This window comes from Apiospora phragmitis (assembly GCF_038363925.1).
Source record: "Apiospora phragmitis strain CBS 135458 chromosome Unknown utg000008l:1.0-3514335.0:1.0-3519231.0, whole genome shotgun sequence".
Lineage (NCBI taxonomy): Eukaryota > Fungi > Ascomycota > Sordariomycetes > Amphisphaeriales > Apiosporaceae > Apiospora > Apiospora phragmitis.
In genome coordinates, this window is record NW_027117407.1 from 628,335 (window position 1) to 647,809 (window position 19,475).

At 51.5% G+C, this 19,475-nt stretch overlaps 5 protein-coding genes across 5 annotated transcripts; 1 reads left to right on the forward strand and 4 right to left on the reverse strand.

The window, feature by feature from the left end:
- Window positions 1-943: 943 nt before the first annotated feature.
- On the reverse strand, window positions 944-3,410 carry PG994_008607 (uncharacterized protein; the record flags this gene model as incomplete). The annotated part of the gene is made up of 6 exons (XM_066860016.1): window positions 944-1,006; window positions 1,184-1,812; window positions 1,881-1,890; window positions 1,938-2,594; window positions 2,743-3,310; window positions 3,364-3,410. The coding sequence occupies 6 exons, from the start codon at window positions 3,408-3,410 to the stop codon at window positions 944-946; spliced, it is 1,974 nt and encodes a 657-aa protein (XP_066713605.1).
- Window positions 3,411-6,617: 3,207 nt separating this feature from the next.
- On the reverse strand, window positions 6,618-6,842 carry PG994_008608 (uncharacterized protein; the record flags this gene model as incomplete). Its single annotated transcript, XM_066860017.1, has 1 exon — window positions 6,618-6,842. One exon carries the CDS (start codon window positions 6,840-6,842, stop codon window positions 6,618-6,620), a length of 225 nt encoding a protein of 74 aa, XP_066713606.1.
- A 386-nt stretch (window positions 6,843-7,228) lies between these two features.
- On the reverse strand, window positions 7,229-9,788 carry PG994_008609 (uncharacterized protein; the record flags this gene model as incomplete). The annotated part of the gene is made up of 4 exons (XM_066860018.1): window positions 7,229-7,824; window positions 7,912-8,293; window positions 8,350-9,095; window positions 9,269-9,788. The coding sequence occupies 4 exons, from the start codon at window positions 9,786-9,788 to the stop codon at window positions 7,229-7,231; spliced, it is 2,244 nt and encodes a 747-aa protein (XP_066713607.1).
- Window positions 9,789-11,052: 1,264 nt separating this feature from the next.
- On the reverse strand, window positions 11,053-14,075 carry PG994_008610 (uncharacterized protein; the record flags this gene model as incomplete). The annotated part of the gene is made up of 2 exons (XM_066860019.1): window positions 11,053-11,443; window positions 11,512-14,075. 2 exons carry the CDS (start codon window positions 14,073-14,075, stop codon window positions 11,053-11,055), a joined length of 2,955 nt encoding a protein of 984 aa, XP_066713608.1.
- A 3,133-nt stretch (window positions 14,076-17,208) lies between these two features.
- Window positions 17,209-18,713, forward strand: PG994_008611 (ZIP zinc transporter domain-containing protein; the record flags this gene model as incomplete). The annotated part of the gene is made up of 3 exons (XM_066860020.1): window positions 17,209-17,230; window positions 17,292-17,465; window positions 17,539-18,713. Coding segments are annotated over 3 exons (1,371 nt in total), but the record flags the coding sequence as incomplete, so codon positions are not given.
- Between the last annotated feature and the right edge of the window lie 762 nt (window positions 18,714-19,475).

Consider the following 19,475-nt stretch of genomic DNA (forward strand, 5'->3'; position numbering starts at 1 on the left):
ACCTGCCCCTGACTTAGTGACCGCATTACCGGCAACGCATACATCCTATCTCACACTGCTTGCCTGTTTATCCGTGCTTCATGAAAATGGTTACCTGACACTTCGCATACCTCCCCCATCCGGGGTTTCGAATGCATTTATAGACCGGGCACTAGCCTGCTTCACACGCCAGGCTCTTGACTAAAGTGACAATAATGGATTGGTGTACGATTGAGGCCAGAGTCTGGCGGGCGATTACAATGTGAAGGGGCGGGAACCCAATAAGGATATGTCATTATGTGTCATTCCTCATGAGATCATCTACACTCCCTCAAAAGATCTGTCGCATTATCAAACAACGCTATCTATATAGCTGCCAGCCAGCAAACAAGACCCTTTCAATTTGGCATAACACCTCCCACCTGCACCAACATATAAATAAGCCCGCATATGGAACCTATTCCAATGTTACATCGTCCACACGACCCTTCATCGGGAAATCCGCCCGCCCCGGCAGACCTGCCCTCGCCAACACCAGATTGACTACTTCCTTGTACTCGACTTCCTGTACCCGCTGCGCCAGCTCCACGACAGTCATGTCGTCTCTACCCCCTCGCATGTCCACTCTTGCCCCGTTCTCGAGTAATAAAAGCGCCAGATGCTTATTGATATATGGCGTCTTCTCCGGCCACCCGCCTAACTCCCCCCATTGATCGGTCTCTTCGAACGGACCGAAACTGGGAGCAAAAGCTATGTGAAGGGGTGTGCCATAAACCGGGCTGATCGAGTTCACGTCGGCCCCGGTTTGAAGCAAGTACTCTGCCGCCAAGATGGTTTCAGCTGGTTTATCGCACTGTCGATAGGGTATGCAAGAAGCTTTCTCCAACGGTGTCAGGCCATCTATCAGACTGCGAAGATTGATGTTCGCGCCACAGCGTTCTACCAGGATTTGGTCTCGACATTTTCAGCCGCGCTCGCGCTGGGTGATGACAGACATTCCAACAGCGCTGGATATATGTGCGCCACTCTGTATGAGTATGATCATTGTCTCCGTGTCACGCGTGTCTGCCAATGCCCTGGTCAGCGAGCAGAACGTTTGGAACGTCAGGGGATGTGGAATATCTTTCAGCCATCTTCTCCATAGGCCGGTCGTGATATACCCGCACCCGATTGCCCATCTAAACTCTCGAGTGAGTGCACTAACTCCGAAGATCACCTCGTGCGTTCTGGCTCCGTAGTCAAGAAGCAAATTTATGGACGTCCAGTCTGGGCGTCTATTGAAGCATTCAGTCCAGTATTGCCCATCGCTGAGCTCGTTGTTTCCAGCACCATGGCGCAGGAGTAGTTCTGCGGTAGCGTAATCCTTACGATTAGAGGCGAATGCATATTCGAGCCCGTTCAGGCTGTGACGTGCTTGAGCTCCATGGTCGATGAGCAGAGTCGTTATATTAGCAAGGCGTTTCTTGCTATCGTTACGACTTCGAACTGCCGAATCTATCGGGGAGAAGGATTCATACCCGCTCTTATCTCGCAATCCCCAGCTATCAAAGAGCACTTCTTGATCCTGACAGACGACCTGAACATTGGGGTCCGCACCAAGTTCCAGTAACATTTTGACCATGTCGTACTGCTGCATATATGCCGCTATGGATAGTAATGGGATTCCTTTCTCGGTGACGAGGTTGAAATCGACGGTTTGTTCTTGGATCCAGTACTTCACCAGCTCGAGAAGTCCGCATGCAACACATAGCAGAACAGAGGCACTGTCTGGTTTTAATAGCCGGAGATATGACGGCTCAAAGCGATCACGGTGGGTACCGGCGAGCTCATTAACTTTTGACATATAGTGATCGGTACTCCTATCCAGTCCTTATAGATCTCGGTACTGTCGTGAGGTTTACCTAGAAAGCTCTGGACGAGTCTAGATATGTCGTGGGTGATTGACCACAGCTGCGCACGTGGATGTGCCAGTCCTCGGCGTAGCGTATCAAAGAAACCTCCGCCTCGAGGAGGATACGGCGTTCTTTGTTCATTTTGTCCCGGTTTGTAACGTATGGCACAACAGCGAAAAACTCCGTCTGCCACTTCTCCCGTAGTTGGATGAAGGAAGGTGTTATCATTGCCCGGAGGCATATTTTTGCAGCAATAACGTGGCATTCCGAAGTGCTCCAGTGATTCTGCTCAAAATATTCCTGCACGGAAAGATGTGCGAATCGACAAAACGATTGGGCTGTAATGGTGTTACCCATTCCGAACGAAGCAACAGCCCGCTTGGGCATCAGAGGTTGCGTTACCACAATTAGATTCTGGCAGGCCTCCAAGAGATACTCTACGCCGATGTCAACATCAAATGAGAAGTCCGCATCAGGGTCCTGCCCGGCTAGGACAACGAGTTCTTCAGGGGTGAGTGGGCGCAACGAACACATCAACCATTGGAAAGCCCGGGTTGCAATCTTGCCCACACTCCCTCTTTTCTGTAGAACCTTTGCGTACATCTGATCGTATGTCTGTAGGATACCTTCGGGAAGCCCTTCTAGATATTCACGAACATCTTTGGGCCTCTGAAGCTCCAAAAGTTCGCGGATATGAAGAGACGCCCAAAGAAACCTCGTGAACTATTAGCGATATTCATGGAAGACCAGATAGCGAGACATAGGCACGAGTGGCATGAGTTCCTCAAGTCATATCGGATCGTAGGGTATAGGGGGGTACATACATCCCCTGGCTCTTTGCCTTGAATATAGCGATCACTTCCTCTCGTACGCTTTCCATATTGGGATTGTTGACCCATGAGCTCGTCTCGATTTGTGTCACAACGAACCGCTCAATATCTTCTTGGCTGTCCGCAACAGAAATCAGAAGGTTCGAGGTCGTACTATACCGATTCTTGATGTCGCCATCGTCCCTGCTCGCAACAAACATCTTCACAGTAGAAGTCGAAATGAGGCGTATTGATTCGAGTGTATCCATGAAATCATGACGGGTACCCTTGTCGCACTCGTCTAGTCCATCAACCACGAAAAAGACCTTTTGGTACAGGGACACCAATCGAGTGAGGATATCCGTACATTCGAGAGATGTTAAACTGGCAGCAAATCCTCTTTTTTGATGCCTGCCATATTGGTCGCTAGCAAAACCAACTACGGCCTGCGTATCGTCTCTGAATGACAGTTGGCGCACAAAACTCGCTAGAATCTGACCCGGCTCTTGATGGTCTGTACGATTTCTATCGCAATAGAAGTACGCAGCCGCAACCAGACCTGGTCTCTCTCTGGCGTCGGATAGGAGGGCATCAACAACCTTGGTTGAAAGCTTGGTCTTCCCAGCCCGGCTACCCAGTGTCAGTTCATTTTGCCAAATATATAAGCAGAAACATGAACTTACGTTTGCCGTGTAGCCAAAGAATTTCGGACTGGTCGGATTCTCTCCATCTCTTGAAGAAGTCATTTTGGAGGAGCCAGTTACCTGTGTTGTCCGTGATTCCCCTCTTGGCTATGTGATGATCTTCAAGGTAGCGAATATGAGAAGCCCATTGCAAGATATTGCTCTGCTCCTCGGCCCTCATCATCTCCCAGACACCTCCACTGACTTCCTGAATTATTGACAATCGCCCTTCAGTTAAATCTTTCAAAATCTTATCATAAGAGGACTGATTCTCGCGAAATCGCTTTGACTGCCAGCATTCGCAGTTAGCAGCTTCTTTTTCAGCTGTCTGCTCCAGTTTGCTCAGGCTCTCGAGTTTAGTTGACAGTTCGCCCGGATTGAAGAACGCGTACCCAACTCTCTTCCCCGTGTTCATACGGTACACTCGCACAATATGTAAAAGACTGGAGATGATCTCGGCGTAGGTCCTTGTCACAGCCACCTGTAACCTCCCGGATGGGGAATCCTAAGCTTGAATTTCGCTCTCACTAAGGAAGAGTAAGATCGGCCACGGTGCTACGCACCAATCAGGCTGCGCACCGACTTTTTATACTAAAAACTATTAAACATCGCATTTTCAGCCTATTGCTATTAAATCGAATAAAAATTATAAAATTAAACTATTAATGAAATTAAAATAGGATTTTACTTTTAAGTTAATAATAATTAAAATAAAAATTTTAAAAAACTATTATTATAATAAATTTAAAGTTTATAAAAAAAATATGAGAAATTTTAATAAAAAAATATTTACTTTTAAAAGCGAATTTAAATTTAGAATATATTTTTAAAAAATAAGGAATATTTTTATATATAAAAAGTTTTAATAATAAAAATTAAATATATAATAATTCTTTAAAATTCTTTAAGTTTAATATTTATATAAAAATATTTCTTTTCTTTTTTAAATCTTTTATTTAAATTATATTATATAAATTTAATTAATTAAAAAAGTAATAATTTAATAATAAAAATTAAAAACTTTAATTTAAAAAAGTTATATTTTTTTTAAAATTCTTTTAACTTTATATTTTATATAAACGAATTTTTTACTTTCTTTTACTAATTTTTTATTTTAATATAAAAAGCCGGTGCGGGGCCTAATTAGTGCGTAGCACCGTGGCCGATCTTACTGTTACAACCTAACCTGACCATGCGACCAAGGCCCACTTACGGCACGGCGCTACGATGACCCGGAGCATGTACGAAACCCAGCATCAGCGCTTACGACCCACCAGCGATGACGGATCCACCCATCGAGGGCACGACGACAGTCATCAAAAGAGAGACCCAAGACAAGCAAGTGACGGACAGACAGATCTGGACAGACAGACCCGGACAGACAGGCCAGACTGGACGACCGACCTTGGTCACGTGACGATAAGATACGAGACGCAGCTCAGTGGGGAAGCCTTGAGCAGCTCAGCGCTGCTCAGACGAGCAACACTGATCACAACTGATCAAGCTCAACAATGCTCACACGATCACCACTGAGCAGCGGTGAGCAGAACCACTATCAGGGAAGGAGAGATTGGTTATATAACGATGGACGATTCCCTATGTATTTCATATAGACACTCTCTACTTTAGTGATCAATCTAAGCATCAATCGAACCCATTGGTGAGGCAAACAGCCTTAACGAGTCTATTGTGCGAATCCCTTCGCTCGACCACCCTTGCTATTACCTTACGAACCCAAGTGCTATTGCCCATTGTTTTGGCAGGGCGTTTCCTCTGTCGCATGTCCAGATACTCTCGTATTGCCAACATAAACCCAAGTACGTCTTACTAGGTTTCCTTTGGAACCCGGATAACGTTCGTTACACTTACCTCGTAAATCTGGCAACGGGCGGCGATGGTGGTAGTGGTCTCCATCGCTATGAGCAACTGCCCGCTTTGATCCTGGTATGCTACCACTGCCTAGTGCACATAGTTAGCAATATGTATTTGCCAGACTGGGTGTGGGTGGACTGTGGGAGATGTTCACTTCGGGAATCCCCACGCCACAGCGTGCGCCATTGGTTTACGTCATAAGATAATAGGTAAAAGTACGCAGGTATTGACAGAAAACCTATTTGGATGAGAAACTTCATTATTGCCCAAGAGAGTGCTGCTTGTGGGGGCATCAGGCCGGTAGCGGCATCGCCAACGTCCTTTACCGACTGCAACCGCGATGCAATGCTACCAATGACGTCCCGAAGGACCACGGTGTTGCCCCGGAAATGGATTGTCCAGGATTTGGCCGCGAGGTCCTGCTGCTTCTGTTCAACGACTTGAATAAGCTGAGTCCAGACATCCTTGACGACTAAAGATTCCTCGTCGTCTTCAGAGATTGTGCGGTAATCTCTCAATCGTTGACGATCGTCTTTGTCCAGGCCATCGATCACAGCCTTCCACAGCCCACAAGAAGGTGGTCGCGTGGCGACGCCAACTGTCACCTCGCCTAAGTTCACTTCATCCGCTTCCATGGGACGTGTTGGCGGGCGCGGGGCGGGTTCTGGTGATTCTTCCAATCTCTTCCCCTCGAGCCCATGGGACACACGGTAGAAACCTGTCCCTTTTCCCCGTTGACCCCATTGGATAATGTGGCAATATGGTGCTAATCTGTCGGGGAGGATATGAATTTTCGATGCCCCAATGAAGGTCACCCAAGGGATATTCCTCCTAAACAAGATAGATAACGTGGCTCAGAGAGTTCGAATGGGCGATGTAGGATGGAGAAATCTAAAAAGTCCTGGGCAGTCTATCGTGCGGGAATCAAATCTTTGTAGGGATTTGGTTGTGCGACTGGCGGTTGCGTTCTCCATCGCCCCTTCCGATTTGTGCTTTTAAGGAGGGGGTGCGGCTCGATGAGACGGTCGGTCTCGTATGCCTGCATCTGTCATACTCCACACAGGCAACCACATGAACGCACCTTGGCACTCAATCTAGTGCCCGCAGTTATGGATATGGAATGAGAAGCACGTTGCACCAAGTCTGCAGGACCAAGAGGTTCGAACCCCTGGACGAGCGGCCAAATTCAAGGATGAATGCATGTTGACCAACCACAAGCGGCCAAGTGTAGTGACCAATCGCCAACAGTAAATTGCCCCCATCTTCTTGCAGTCGGTATTGACCCCTCTTCCGTAGACGCGCATATCCAAAACCAGGACGAAATGCACCTTGTTATCCGCCGCCGACACTGCCAACCACGAGCCACAGCACCGAAGCCATCGTCAATCCACCCACCACTGCGCCCGCTCTTCCCCTGACACACCATCTCCCTCGTTGCCGCGACACAGCCCCTCATGCGTGGCGAAGCGCTTGATAGCGCCCTGGTAGGCATCGAGGATGTCCTGGCTCAGGAAGTCGAACTCGGGAAGGGGGGGGTCAGGCTGATTGGGGGGCCCGGCAGCGAGAACGTACCCAACGACGTTGTGCCCCTTTCCCTCCCTCACCATATCAGACTGCAGGCCTGCTGCCTGACCACGCTACCCAGAGCTGACCTAACCACCAACACCACACTACTTTCCCCCCTTCACCAAGACTGAACCCCTGAGCCTAAGAGTGGCTTGAGAAGCAAGAGGCAAGAAAACATCGATGATGAACACGGCGAAGTGTGAGTCTTGGCATCTGAATAAGGAGACATCATCATTATCATTCTCGTTAACCGCCAACAGCTGTGTAACACTATCCACTAGCACCACCCCTGGGCCTCCATGCTCATGGAACGCAGACTTTCCCATGAACCAAACACCCAATCAACGCTAAATGCATCATTACAACCACCCCAAGTCGGTCAGCTGCTGGAGCGGTTCATCGTCCGTACAGAGATGGAGGGCCAAACTCAGCAGCCGCCTCCGCCTCCACAACCACCTCCCCCACCACCGCCGCCGCTGCTGCTGCCGCCGCCTCCACAGCCTCCTCCGCCGCCTCCTCCACTACTTTCACCACCGCCACCGCCACCACTGCAGCCCCCTGCCCCTCCTCCTCCTCCACAGCCTCCCACGGCACTACCACCACAGCCACCAGAGCCACCGCACCCTCCCGCGTTAGGCCCGCCACAAGCGCCAGCCGCCGCTGCCCCCGCGCACGTACCGCCAGCACAGGCCCCGGCGTGCCCAGACCCGGCATCCACTTTGCATGGATCGGCGACGCCGTAGTACATGCCCGGAGTGTAGTAGACTGGGACGATGAATGGGCCGTACATCAAGTAGGGGTAGCCCCACGAGTAGTAGTATTCGTCTCGCGGCGGGATGGCCCGGCCCTTCTTCTGGGCGCGCTTCTGTGCCTTCTTGTAGCCCGCTTCGAGCCGCTGGAGTTGGGCGTCGTGGAGCCGCTGTAGGAATTTGGCTTGTCTAGGGTCGGCGTCGTGGAACTTGACCGCATTGTGCGACGAGATGTGGGCCGACTGATCGGGGGGGGCATAGCTTGGCCGCGCCGCTCTGGTGGAAGCCTTCAAGGACTACGCGAGAGTCAAACCGGGAATTCAAAATCATGGAAGGACGCAAAATGCAGGGTGGTACTTACTCTTTTCGTTCTGGGAGAGGCCTAGAAGCCTGCCCACGGAAGAGATGTGCGAGGCACGGATGCTCTCGCAATACCAGCACGTGCATTCACTGTAGACTTCATTAAAGGTCTCCTGGTAAACCTTGCTCGTCCATTCGAAGGAGGTCGTAAGCTTGGTCTCGTTGATCTTGTCGTTGTGGTCGATGAGCTTGCCAGTCTTTCCGTTCGTGTAGTCGTAGTACGAACGGGGGCTGAGCTGATGCGTATGCCAGGCTAGATCGACGTCCAGTGTCGGCACGGCGACGTGATCGGGATTCTTAGCCATGATGTCGATGAAGCGTTGGTACTTGGTGATGAGGCAGGCCATCGTCTCCTTAGCCGCCGGACTATGCAACCAGTCGATCTAGCAAGATGGGTTAGCTTGGGGAAAACCCGTCAACGCAGGTCAGCAGCACAAACCTTGTGCATCTTCTCGATAAATATACCCTGGCGCAAGACTGCACCTCCCAACTCCAGGGCGAACGGCATGAAGTTGCCCCAATACCGCGACATCATCTTGCGCACTGTTATTCTGGATCGTGGATTTATATAGACACTGTACCTGCGGCGCTTCGATGTGGCGCCCTCGACTACCCTTAGTATCCGTAGATCGCCCATAGCTTCTTCTATCATCTGGCGCACGTCTTCCATGGTTGGCGTGTTGAAGCGGCTGATGGCAATATGAGGCTTGGTGAGTTCGAGTACTTTGCTCCGCAGATGCATTTTGATGAGGCGATTCGCGAACATCTGTTCGTCGATTGTGCGCGTAGCACCGACGAGCTCTGGGTCCGGCTTCCCATTATTGTAATCCAAAACAGTTCCGGGCATAGGCTGGTTCTTGGCCAGAAGCAGCTGGGTATCCTTGACAAACTTGGCCAACTCGAGGTATTCCCTGGTCATTTTCGTGCCGCAACCGTGGCAGATATAGGCGAACAGGCCGTCACCGTACCCCTCACCCTTGAGATCCAAATCTGGGCTCTTAGAGTCTTCCGCCATACCGCACGTTGTCCAGGGGATTTCATGGGTCGCGTTACACGCAGGGCACTTGAGCGTCTTGGTCATCGGGTCATCGACGTTGCTCCACCTTCTGCCAGTCGAGCTTTCCCAGGCTTTGATGCTTCTATCGCTCGGTTTGTAGTTGAAGCTGGTGTCGATGGCCTCATTCACTAGTATCCAAGGCATGCCGGAATTCCAGAGGTCCCGTAGGCCGGCACGCATACAGTCTTCGAGGTAATCTCGAGGATTTAAAGCGTGTGCGTGCCACACCATAAGTACATCTGCAGAGGTCAGATCCGTTTCCCACGGGCGGGGTTGCAAAGGCCTGGTTGGGGTGTCTTACCTAGGGGTGGCAGGACCTGCAGCTGCTGTGAGGAGTTGGCTTCGACGAAGCCAGCGAACTTGGAACTGTTCTCGACGAGATCTTGCTCGCACAGAGGATCCGCGGCGAAGGTGTTCCACCAGGCTTCGTAACGGTCTACCGCCCTTGCCAGGTAGAGAGCCCATCGCTTCTCCCTGAGCATGGCCAGTAGCCTCTCGGGCTTCTCGCCCTGCTTTCCGTCGACTCGGGCATTGGGCGCGAGAGCTCGAGAATTGTAGATCTGCCATAATCCGTCGGTGTAGCCCACATCTTCCTTGAGGTTCTGGAAGGCGGCCAACAGTTTCAGGTGGGCCAGGCACGTGTCCTGGGTGACAGTGGTAGAAAAGGAGGTCAGATCTAGCGACGTGAAGGCGGCGTTCAATTCGCCTATGGTTTCTGGTGAAAGGTTTGCTGAAGTGTAAGCCGGCGGCGCGTCGTGGCGCTGAGCCTGTGCCGCTGCTGACGAAGATGTGCTAGCATCGAAGTCTTTGGCGACGGCCATGCGTATAACCACGTCCAGAGCGCCCTCAAATGTCAACTGAAAAAAATACTGTATTGAGAGTGTGTGGCAAGCGAACATCGGTATAGGGTATGGAAGATGCTGGCGCGATCAAGTACTCAAACAAGAGAGATTTTTTGCGTCGTTAGCACAAGATGGAGGGTTGCCGTCATTTTAAATGCTGAGGCTGGCCAGATAAGGGCAGTGCCAGAATTATAATCATCCGCAATCGACTTGATAGGCCTTCTAATTCCGATCAAACGTTCGACGGGGTTGCCATTCCTGTCGTAGTCTCGCACAGGAGGCAGCTGCTATCAATCTGTCATTGGTGCGCAATACGGGGGTGGTGGCACTGCTGTGCTATCACCTGTCCTTAAACGTCATAAGGCGGACTCTGGGCCGACTGGTGGTGGGCTGAAACAGACAGACGTAGGTACAGTAAGATGCGAAGAAGGCAAGGAGCAGCAGGGAACCTGTCTAATCTACCCGAAGGGGCCGGTGCCTGGCTAACCTAACCTCTCTTGACCAAGAGCAGTCTCAGCCGCGGCTGCTCGGCTTGTCGGTGATTGCAATTGCCACTGACACGAGAGACATCCCTGCAAGCCTCGAAATCTATCTTTTTTTATATTAATACATTGAATTATGATCACTGCCTTCCACGTCAGATCCTGTTATTCGTACGAGAAAGGGAGTCGATCGATCTATTACTTGACTCAAATGTTCCAAGTGTTCCCCGCGAAAAGAGCCCTAGAACTCGATTTGCTGTGGAGAAGTTAGATCTCGTTCCGTTCCTGTAAATAAAAGTGCGGAGTCTTCCACTGAGCTACGACGATTAGGGACCACCTCAACCCCTGCAAAGACCTGCACGTGGGGAGCTACGAAGAAGAGCTGAACAGCCAGCTACATGTACGCAAATCGACGCGAAGAATGCAAGATATTTTGATGATGCTCAGATTGCTACATTGTAATAGAGTAGCTCTCAATAAATCTCTTTAGTCCATTTACACGACAAATTCCATGTATATCCCATGCCGATACCACCATTGAGGGTCGACAGCCGTGGTTATTTTTGAGGGGGGGGGAAAACCCTCCAAAGGTGACAAACCGCCTCCACGGCAAGCCGACTCATAACCCAATAACCATGACTATTTCAAGTATAACCCAGCAAAAACACGGAATCTCAATCATCATCCAGAACGATACTCCGCCGTTCTCTTCTCTCTCTCTCTCTCTCTCTCTCTCTCTCTCTCTACCCCTCACCCTGCCACTACTGCCACCCTGGCAGATTGCTGAGCCCAAGGCATTTGCCAGAATTCTGTGTCGGGTACTTTTCTTCCAGGCCAGCGATCATGGCGTTGAAGAGTCGCCTGTGGGGCTGTCGCCAGGTCCGCTGCAGAAAGCTTCGAACATCCTCCTCGGCGTTGTGGATGTTGGCGCTCCCTCCCAGGACAAACTGCGGATTATACTGGGGTGAAGGAGGTTGCTGAGAAGGAATTGCTGCAGGTGCAGGTGCAGGCCCTGGCGGTGCCTGGCTGCTCTGGTTCACTGGTGATGGTGAGAATGGCTGGCCACGATGCAGGACTGGCCGCTGTGGTGCTGATGCTGTAGTATTGCGAGCCGCTGGATGGGGAATTGCTGCGGCTGCTGCTGGGGCCCCACTGGGAGGTTGTCAAAGAGGTTATCCCACTCATCCCCTTTAGCCTTGAGGTAGTCGTCTAAGACCGACTCCGATGTCTGACCAGAAAGGAGCACCAGCTGCTGAGGAGCCGGTGCCGGTGCCGGTGCAGCAGCAGGCCGCTGGATAGGTGGTTGAAACCGCTGTCCCATCAAGATTGGCGAGGCGGGTGGGAGGACAGCCTCGTGCCGCGACTGGAAGCCGTAGAGGCTGTGCTGTGCCGGCCACGGCTGGCGGATTGGTAGCCATGGGCCGTCGAGCTGTTGCTCTTCTTCCGCCTCGGAGCCACCATCATCATCATCGGATGGGTCATCATTGCCATCGTCATTGTCATCGCCTTGATCGCCGTCCTCTGATGGAGTATGATTGGGATCGTCGTTATTCCACTCGGGATCCTCTTCATCCTCATCCTCATCATCATCCTCTTCGCCTTCGTCGCCATCGCCACTGCTGGTGTAGTTGTCGGCGATGGCCTGGTCGACGAGGTCGAGGTAGGCTGTGTTGTGGCTGCCGATGTTCCAGCGCTCCACAAACTCTTGGTCGTCAAGCCACTCCGGATAATCCTCGTCTTCATCGTCATCAAGATAGTTGCTGCCATCTCCGATGCTGGTGCTGCTGCTGTTGTAGCAGTTGTCTGAGATGGTCTGGTCGACGTGATTGAGATAGGCAGTTATGTCGACGAAGAAGTCTGGCAGAAGAACGTGGAGGTCCCAGCGCCTGACGTCTTGGTCTTGAAGCCAATCTGGCTCATTGATGTTGTATTGGTTTTCGTCATTGCCAGCGTTGTGGTCCGGTGCCTGGCGGTACCAGGTTTCTGCAAAGGCGATGTCGATGTCTTGGAGCTCGGGCGATGGTGTTTCCTCAGACTCGGGTGATGCCGAGTCGATCATGGTATCCAGGTCGCTGAGCATGTCTTTCATGATCTCGACAACGTTGCGAAGTTGGTCTTCGGGGCTCAGAGGAGGCTTGTCATCATCAGATTTCTCGTCATCGACACTATCGGAAAATTCCACGTCCTCAGGCTCCAGCTCGGATTCTAGCTCACGTGTATAGCATAGGGCGTCAAGCTCGTCAAGCACGGAGTAAACCCAGCCGTCCATGATGTGAACCCCGTCGAGCATGGTGTAGATCTCTCCGAGTATGGTGTCAACAGCATCGGGTACGCCGTGCATGATTTCGAAGATGCTGTGATGATGGCCATGAAAACTCCGAGGACGCTGAGCATCATCGCCATGGTCGTCATCATCATCATCAGACCCCTCATCGTCACCGAAGTAGGCTTTGTCATCTTCTACTTCACTGTCCCAGGCGCTGGAGGAATCTGAGTCTGTGTCGTCGCCCCAGTATTCCACGCCTTCTTCATCCTCGGACGACTCGATGCCGAAGTCTTCCCAGGTGTTGAAGCCTATCAGGTCCGACTCGTCACTGTCCAAGGTGGACGTGGACGCGTCCGTGTCGTCATGATAGATTTCGGTGTAAAATGTGCACGCAGTGGAGTGTGCAGATGGGCCGGTGCTGGATTTGGAGAGACCTGCAGAGGTTGAACCCTTCGACTCTTCCTCTGTGCTTGAGCGCTCAAAAAAGCCGCTGTCATATTCATCGGGGTTCCAGCGGTCATAAGCCCAGTATGGCTTGGCTTTGTTGTTGTCTGGCTGACTCTTGAAGTCTAGGAACATTTGTTCATATTGCTCCTCGATGACCTGGCCTTGGTCAGGGATTAAGACGTCGAGATAGTTGAGGTAGTCGACGGCATCGAGGAATGTAATGTCGAGACTGCCATAGGTGCCCGGCCCGAATTCATCCTCATCAGGCAAAATGGTCGCCCATTCGATCAGGTCTTGGCCGAAAAAGAAACGGGGATCCTTCAAGTCGGGCCGGAAGTCCCAGTCGGCTAGCTGAGCGAGGTAGTCACCAAACTGGGCTTCCGATAACTGAACAATGGCTCGCCGAGCCTGCTCCAAGGGCGAGAGCCCGTCCTCGCCTTGCATAGGCTCGGGGAAGAACTCTCGCGTCGAGAAATCAGTTTGGTCACCGTGCTTCACGATCTCGTGGAGCCGGTCGACAGTGCTCAGCCAGGCGATAATGTAGAAGAGGTGGTCTAGCTGCTCGTCCGAATAGGAAGAGGACTTCAGATGTTCGTGAAGCTCCTGTAGGTAATGGAACCAAGTGTAGGCAACCTTTACGAGATTGAGATCGTAGGTGCTGATGTGTGGGAGGTGTTCGACGATCGACCGCTCCCTGGTGGTCATCCAGGCCAGGTCGACCTGCGTGCTGGGCCGGGTCACGAAGATCTTGGGTTGTCCAGGTGCAGCATGGTGATGACTGCTGGCTGCCATGTTGTTGGGCATGGGCAAACCAGGTGGTGGGTGAATGAGCTTGCCACCAGGGAGAGCCACGAGGTAGGGAGGAGAGGCTGCCATGATTTTGTCGGCATGAACGGGCAATTCAGGAGCTTGAAGCATGGTAAATATAGATGGAGCACCTGGAGGGGCCCCGCTAATAGTGGCAAGAACCTCTTCGCTGACAGGAGCAGGGGTATAAGCTGAGCTCTCGATGACACGGCCGTTGGTGTACTCGTACTTGGCGGTGGAGTTGGAGTTGGAGTTGGCAGCCATGATGACGATTGTAGTGGTGGTGCAAAGGGAAAAGAAGTGTGGGTGATTGGAAGTAGTAGTCCTAGGATATCCTTATAGGCAATTGAAGAACCTGTTCAAATATATCTCCGAGTCTTGAGTGACAGGGAGAGCAAAACGTCGTGTGGTTGTGAAGAAGCTGGAGTCTCTCTTTGTCAAAAGGAGGGAAGCTTAGCTGTGTATAGTAACTGGCTTCGAATGTCGAGTCGTAACGGGGCAGGAAAGTAACTGAAGAGTGTTTGGCCCGGGTATGACTGTGTTGTTTGTATGTGTATGTATGTCTTGTACGACAGTATGGTAATTCGAAGACACTTGGTTGTAATTGTGTGAGCTTCGAAGAAGTACGGGTGGTTTGACAGATTATGGCAAGTAGTTGCAATAATTAATTTCTCAATAGTCTTGAAGAAGAGGAAGAATATTGGTAGACGTTGGTATGTCTCAAGAGAATGGTGAACGATACAGTAGTCCTGTGTGTCTCGAAAGAAAGTAGTTGGTTAAAAAAGTGTTGGTAGCTTGAAGAGGGATCTCACGATGGATGTGTTTGTATGTATGAGAACGTAAGAAGGATTTCCTAAGGACTGGGAAATAAATCGATTTTGATATGATCAGCTCGAGGGACGCGGACAAAGGTGCCCGAATGCCATGAAAATTCGTTCTGACGATAGTTCAAGACTTTTACGGGCCAGGGCCATTGCTGCTGCTGCCTCAAGAACGAGTTTTCCCTATCGAAAGCATTTGAAAAGGCCCTCGGGCCCTTACCATGGTTCTGCTGTGGTAGCATAGACATGTTCGGGTCGATCTGATTGGGCGATGGGGGAGTATAGGGTATGGAATGTGGGACGGCCCGAAGTTTACGGGCCATGTCAAGGCAGCAATGTTTCTCCGAAGCAGAATATGCCATTCTGACTTTGCTGCAAGCGAAGGAGTAAGGGGAAATTTGGTAGACAGTAGAAAAGTATGACCCGAAAGGGTTTTTTCTTGTTCGTGTTTTCGGAGATGCAGGGTCATGTTGAGGCTGTGACAGGTGTTGAGTTTGAGGAGAATACGGAAGAAGGGTGTGTAAGTATGTAGGTGTATGGCAATGAAGCAGCATCAATACGTCACTCACGACCCGAATCGAGTCCAAGATTTCTAGCTAGCAATTGAAGCATGGTAAGTCTTTCTGAGCAGAATTGGAATGCGGTATGAATTTATGAACTTATTGCAGATTTGGGGTCGTTCCCTACGAGCTCACGACCAAATTCGATGACTTGGATTCTAAGCAAGCAGATGCGGCTCTTACATAGAATAAACAAGTTCCCAGGTAAGGAAAAGAGCGGGCTTCTGGGCCCAAAAAATCTGGGGGACATGGCAGTGTCCATTAGGTTCGATGGTAGGCCGTTTATCAGCATTCTTGGGACGTGACGCAACACAGTGAATACTTAAGATATATAGGGGTGGAAACATTCCCCCTTTTCCAGGCAAGAATCCATTCAGTCAGGCCTCAACATGAGCAACTCATCCTGAGGCATATTTCCAGGCCTCTGAAATACTGTGTGCAATCAATGCATTGAGATGTGCGAGATACAGCCAATGTCCATGATTTTGTCCTATCCCGAGTGTAGACCATCGATCCGACGGCTTACATTCAGCGTGCCAGGTGCACTGAGAACCTAAACCGGAAGCTATTATGCCACTGGGACCTGTGCCGCATCGGGCCTGGTCATTGGTCCTCCACGGCTCTACATGATGATTTATTCATTTTCCTGGCTCAGTGGGTGATGGACCGATGACTTCATACTGACATAGGGATCAAAAGAAGAAGGGGGGGGAGGGCAGGATAAGCGGTGTCCCAACCTATCTATCTTTGTAGTCGGCCAACACATCGTGTACAGCATGTGACAATAAGAGATTTCGCTTTCATGATGATAATAAATGCGAAACTGCGTTGTGAGGCTCTTCTTGCCAGCTGCTGGCAGACAACTGCTCTTCTTTTCAAGAGATGGACTTTGTCGTTGATTTTGAGATATTACAGGATTGACTTGGCATGGCAAGCCTGGGCTCGAGCCACCAGCTGCCAATGGCTGATCAGTAAATCCCGCTCTCTTCTGCCAATCCCATGCATGACAGCTGTACACAGCTAAATCAAGTCAATTGGCAGCCCCTCAAAGATGCAAAAGGCTTGGTAGCACCGTAATCGTGTGGTCTGATGTTGAACAGTATCTCATCTGATTCCACCGAGTTGGTAAGTTTCGTGGCACCTGTCAATGTCGAAACGTGGGTCAAACCGTTACAAAATCCGCCCGCATCCTGGCGGCAAACATGCAGAGGCCATCTTGATGTTTCGAAACATGCCAATACATAGGCCGTCCGTCTGTCGATGGTGGATATTGTTACACTCACCCGTGTAACGAACATCTCACAATCTGATCGCCCACATGGTCTCGAAAAAGATGTTGATGGTGGTCTAAGTCAGGAAATGGCATGGTCGTACAATGGAGCACCACCAGCGACCAGACGCTAATGATTCAGCTAATGCAACTGCAATGCCCCCTGCCAACAGCTTCCCGACACGCCGAGCAAGTGGGTGACAAAAATAAATTTACCACAAATGCGCCCAGGTCGAAGTACTCTCGAATTCACCCTTTATTATATCGGCAACTAATAACAGAATAACGAAACTATGAAAAATCGAAACAATTAATCTAATACGTTATACCTTTTCTTTTAAAGAATAACTCTATATTTTTTATTTATTTTTCCCGGCTTATATGTGTACCATTATCGCTAGTTGAACTGATTAAACCGTCTTGCGGTAAATTTATATTTGTCACCCACTTGCCGAGGCTGCCCACTCCAAGCTACCCCGATTTTTGGGAACGTCCCTGAGCCGACCCCAGTTAGCGGGCTGTGCACCCGACGCTACAGCCTAGGTTACAGGGTGTGTGCTACAAACCACAATCCCACAACGGACGGGAGTGGCCTTTGACGTCAAATCAAGGACACCATTTCCCATCTCCCTTTGTGCAAAGGGGGGGATTTCTCGACACCACCGAATCAGCCATGCCAGTCGCAGCCATCATGCCAACTACTGTACAATAATAAACCTCCAATCGGCATGAACACCACCATAGATCTCGCTGGCCTCCACGGTCGAGGTATGTGTTGTCACCCGAACCTGCATACCCTTAGGTAGTGACTGATCTTAATACCTGCTAGATATATCGTGGTCGACAATCCCGACAGACCTACTCCTCGCCGAGATATCGAGACGACAAGATGCTGGTCCAGCCGAGGACAAGAAGCCTGCCTGCGGCTCGGGCGAGAAGGGCTCCTACGACACGCCGTTGCACGTCTTCGCACTCGTCCTGATATTGGTATTGTCCACTTTAGGTATGCACGAGCTATAGATAAGACACGCCTGGATACATGTTTGCCGAATGCTGATGTGCGTCTACAACGACAGCATGCGGGTTTCCTCTATTCTCGCGCCGCGCCTCGTCGAGCCGCCGATCGCACCGAATCATCTTCCTCTGCCAGCACTTCGGCACCGGCGTGCTCCTGGCCACTGCATTCGTGCACCTCCTACCGACCGCCTTCATGTCGTTGACCGACCCGTGTCTGCCGCATCTCTTCAGCAAGGGCTACCGGCCCATGGCGGGCTTGATTGCCATGGTGTCGGCACTGATCGTCGTATCGATCGAATCCTACCTCACAACCCGAGGCGCCGGCCATTCGCACGGGCACGGGTGGGAGTCGGAGGAAGAGGAGGAGTTACAAGAGCTTAGCAACGGGGCGGCGGCCAACGCGCCACCGAACGGAAGCCTGGCAGCCAAGCGAGCTTCGAATCACCGACCCGCAGAGCTGTCGCTCAATGACCTTGGGGACCGGGAGGGCCTCATGGCCGGCGCATCACCACTACCCGAATCCACCCCTACTTCGGTACCACCCAACAGCGCACGACCCGGCGCCGCGAACCACCACCGCAAGGACGAGGACGAAGACGAAGACGATCTCGACCTAAACCTCGACGAGCTCGACCCCTCGAACGGCGACGCTTCCCGACCGCTTGCTGGTTCTGGTGGCCGCCACGGGCACAAGCGCCAGACTTCGGAGGCGAGCGTGCCCTCGATCCCCAACCCGGAGGAGCAGAAGCGCCTGATGATCCAGTGTCTGCTGCTGGAGGCCGGCATCCTCTTCCACAGCGTCTTCATCGGCATGGCCGTCTCGGTCGCGACGGGCCCGCCCTTTGTCGTGTTCCTGGTGGCCATCGCCTTCCACCAGACGTTCGAGGGCCTCGCGCTGGGGTCGCGCATCGCGGCCATCCACTTCCCCAAGCATTCGCTGCGTCCGTGGCTGATGGTGCTGGCGTACGGCGCCACGACACCCCTCGGGCAGGCCATCGGTTTGGTGGTGCACCGGCTGTACGACCCCATGAGCCAGACAGGTCTGCTGATGGTCGGGTTCATGAACGCCATCTCGAGCGGGCTGCTGCTGTTCGCGGGGCTCGTGCAGCTGCTGGCCGAGGACTTCTTGACGGAGAAGAGCTACAGGACGCTCAAGGGGCGGACGCGGACGCATGCGTTTGCGGCTGTCGTGGCGGGGGCTACGCTGATGGCGGCTGTGGGGGCTTTCGCGTAGGGGTTTAACTTACGGGACTTTGATAATTTAGCAAGTTTCTTGTGCATAAATATAGGGGAGACCATATCTTTCAAAGGGATCTCCTCGACTTTTGTCCTTGCATCGATTCGGCGAGTACCGGAGGCATCATGTCTCCCGCCTGGAAGCCTCGCCTGCCACGCACGGCCTTTTCTCGTGACTGAAGGTGCGGCGGTTAGATTGGCAAAAGGTTACCGGCTGGCTATTCGTTCATCAGACAATCTGGAGAAGACACGTCCCAAAGTAAGGGGTTTGGCCTAGCTTCCGATTCCCTCACTACGAGAACAGTTCCCAGGGCCTACGACACCTATCACATCTCCAATCATATTCTTACCCCCAGGTTGGGGGTACCGTGTCGCTCGAGGCCTGTCCTCTCGCAATAGCTTCAGCAGCTTGTGGTCTTGAGCCATACCAATTGACTGAGGGCGCCAAAATCCTTCGATCGTGGGAATATCACTCCCAATGGAGTTGATGCTACTGCTTATTCGTACAGGCATTTGGAGAAAGGGATCTAATGGCAGTGACATGCCAGCATGTATTCGTGGCTGGTTACACTCAGTCTGGTACATACCTACATTTACGTTACATACAGAAATAAAACAAGACTGAGTCTCAATCCTTTTTCCTTTTTCTACTAGCAGGTAGTTGGTCGTTCGGACCCTGGCAACAGAAGATGACCGCAGGAAACCCGTCAGACAAAAAGCCCGCAGCCGATGCCACCTCCTTTTCATTCAAATGTCCAAA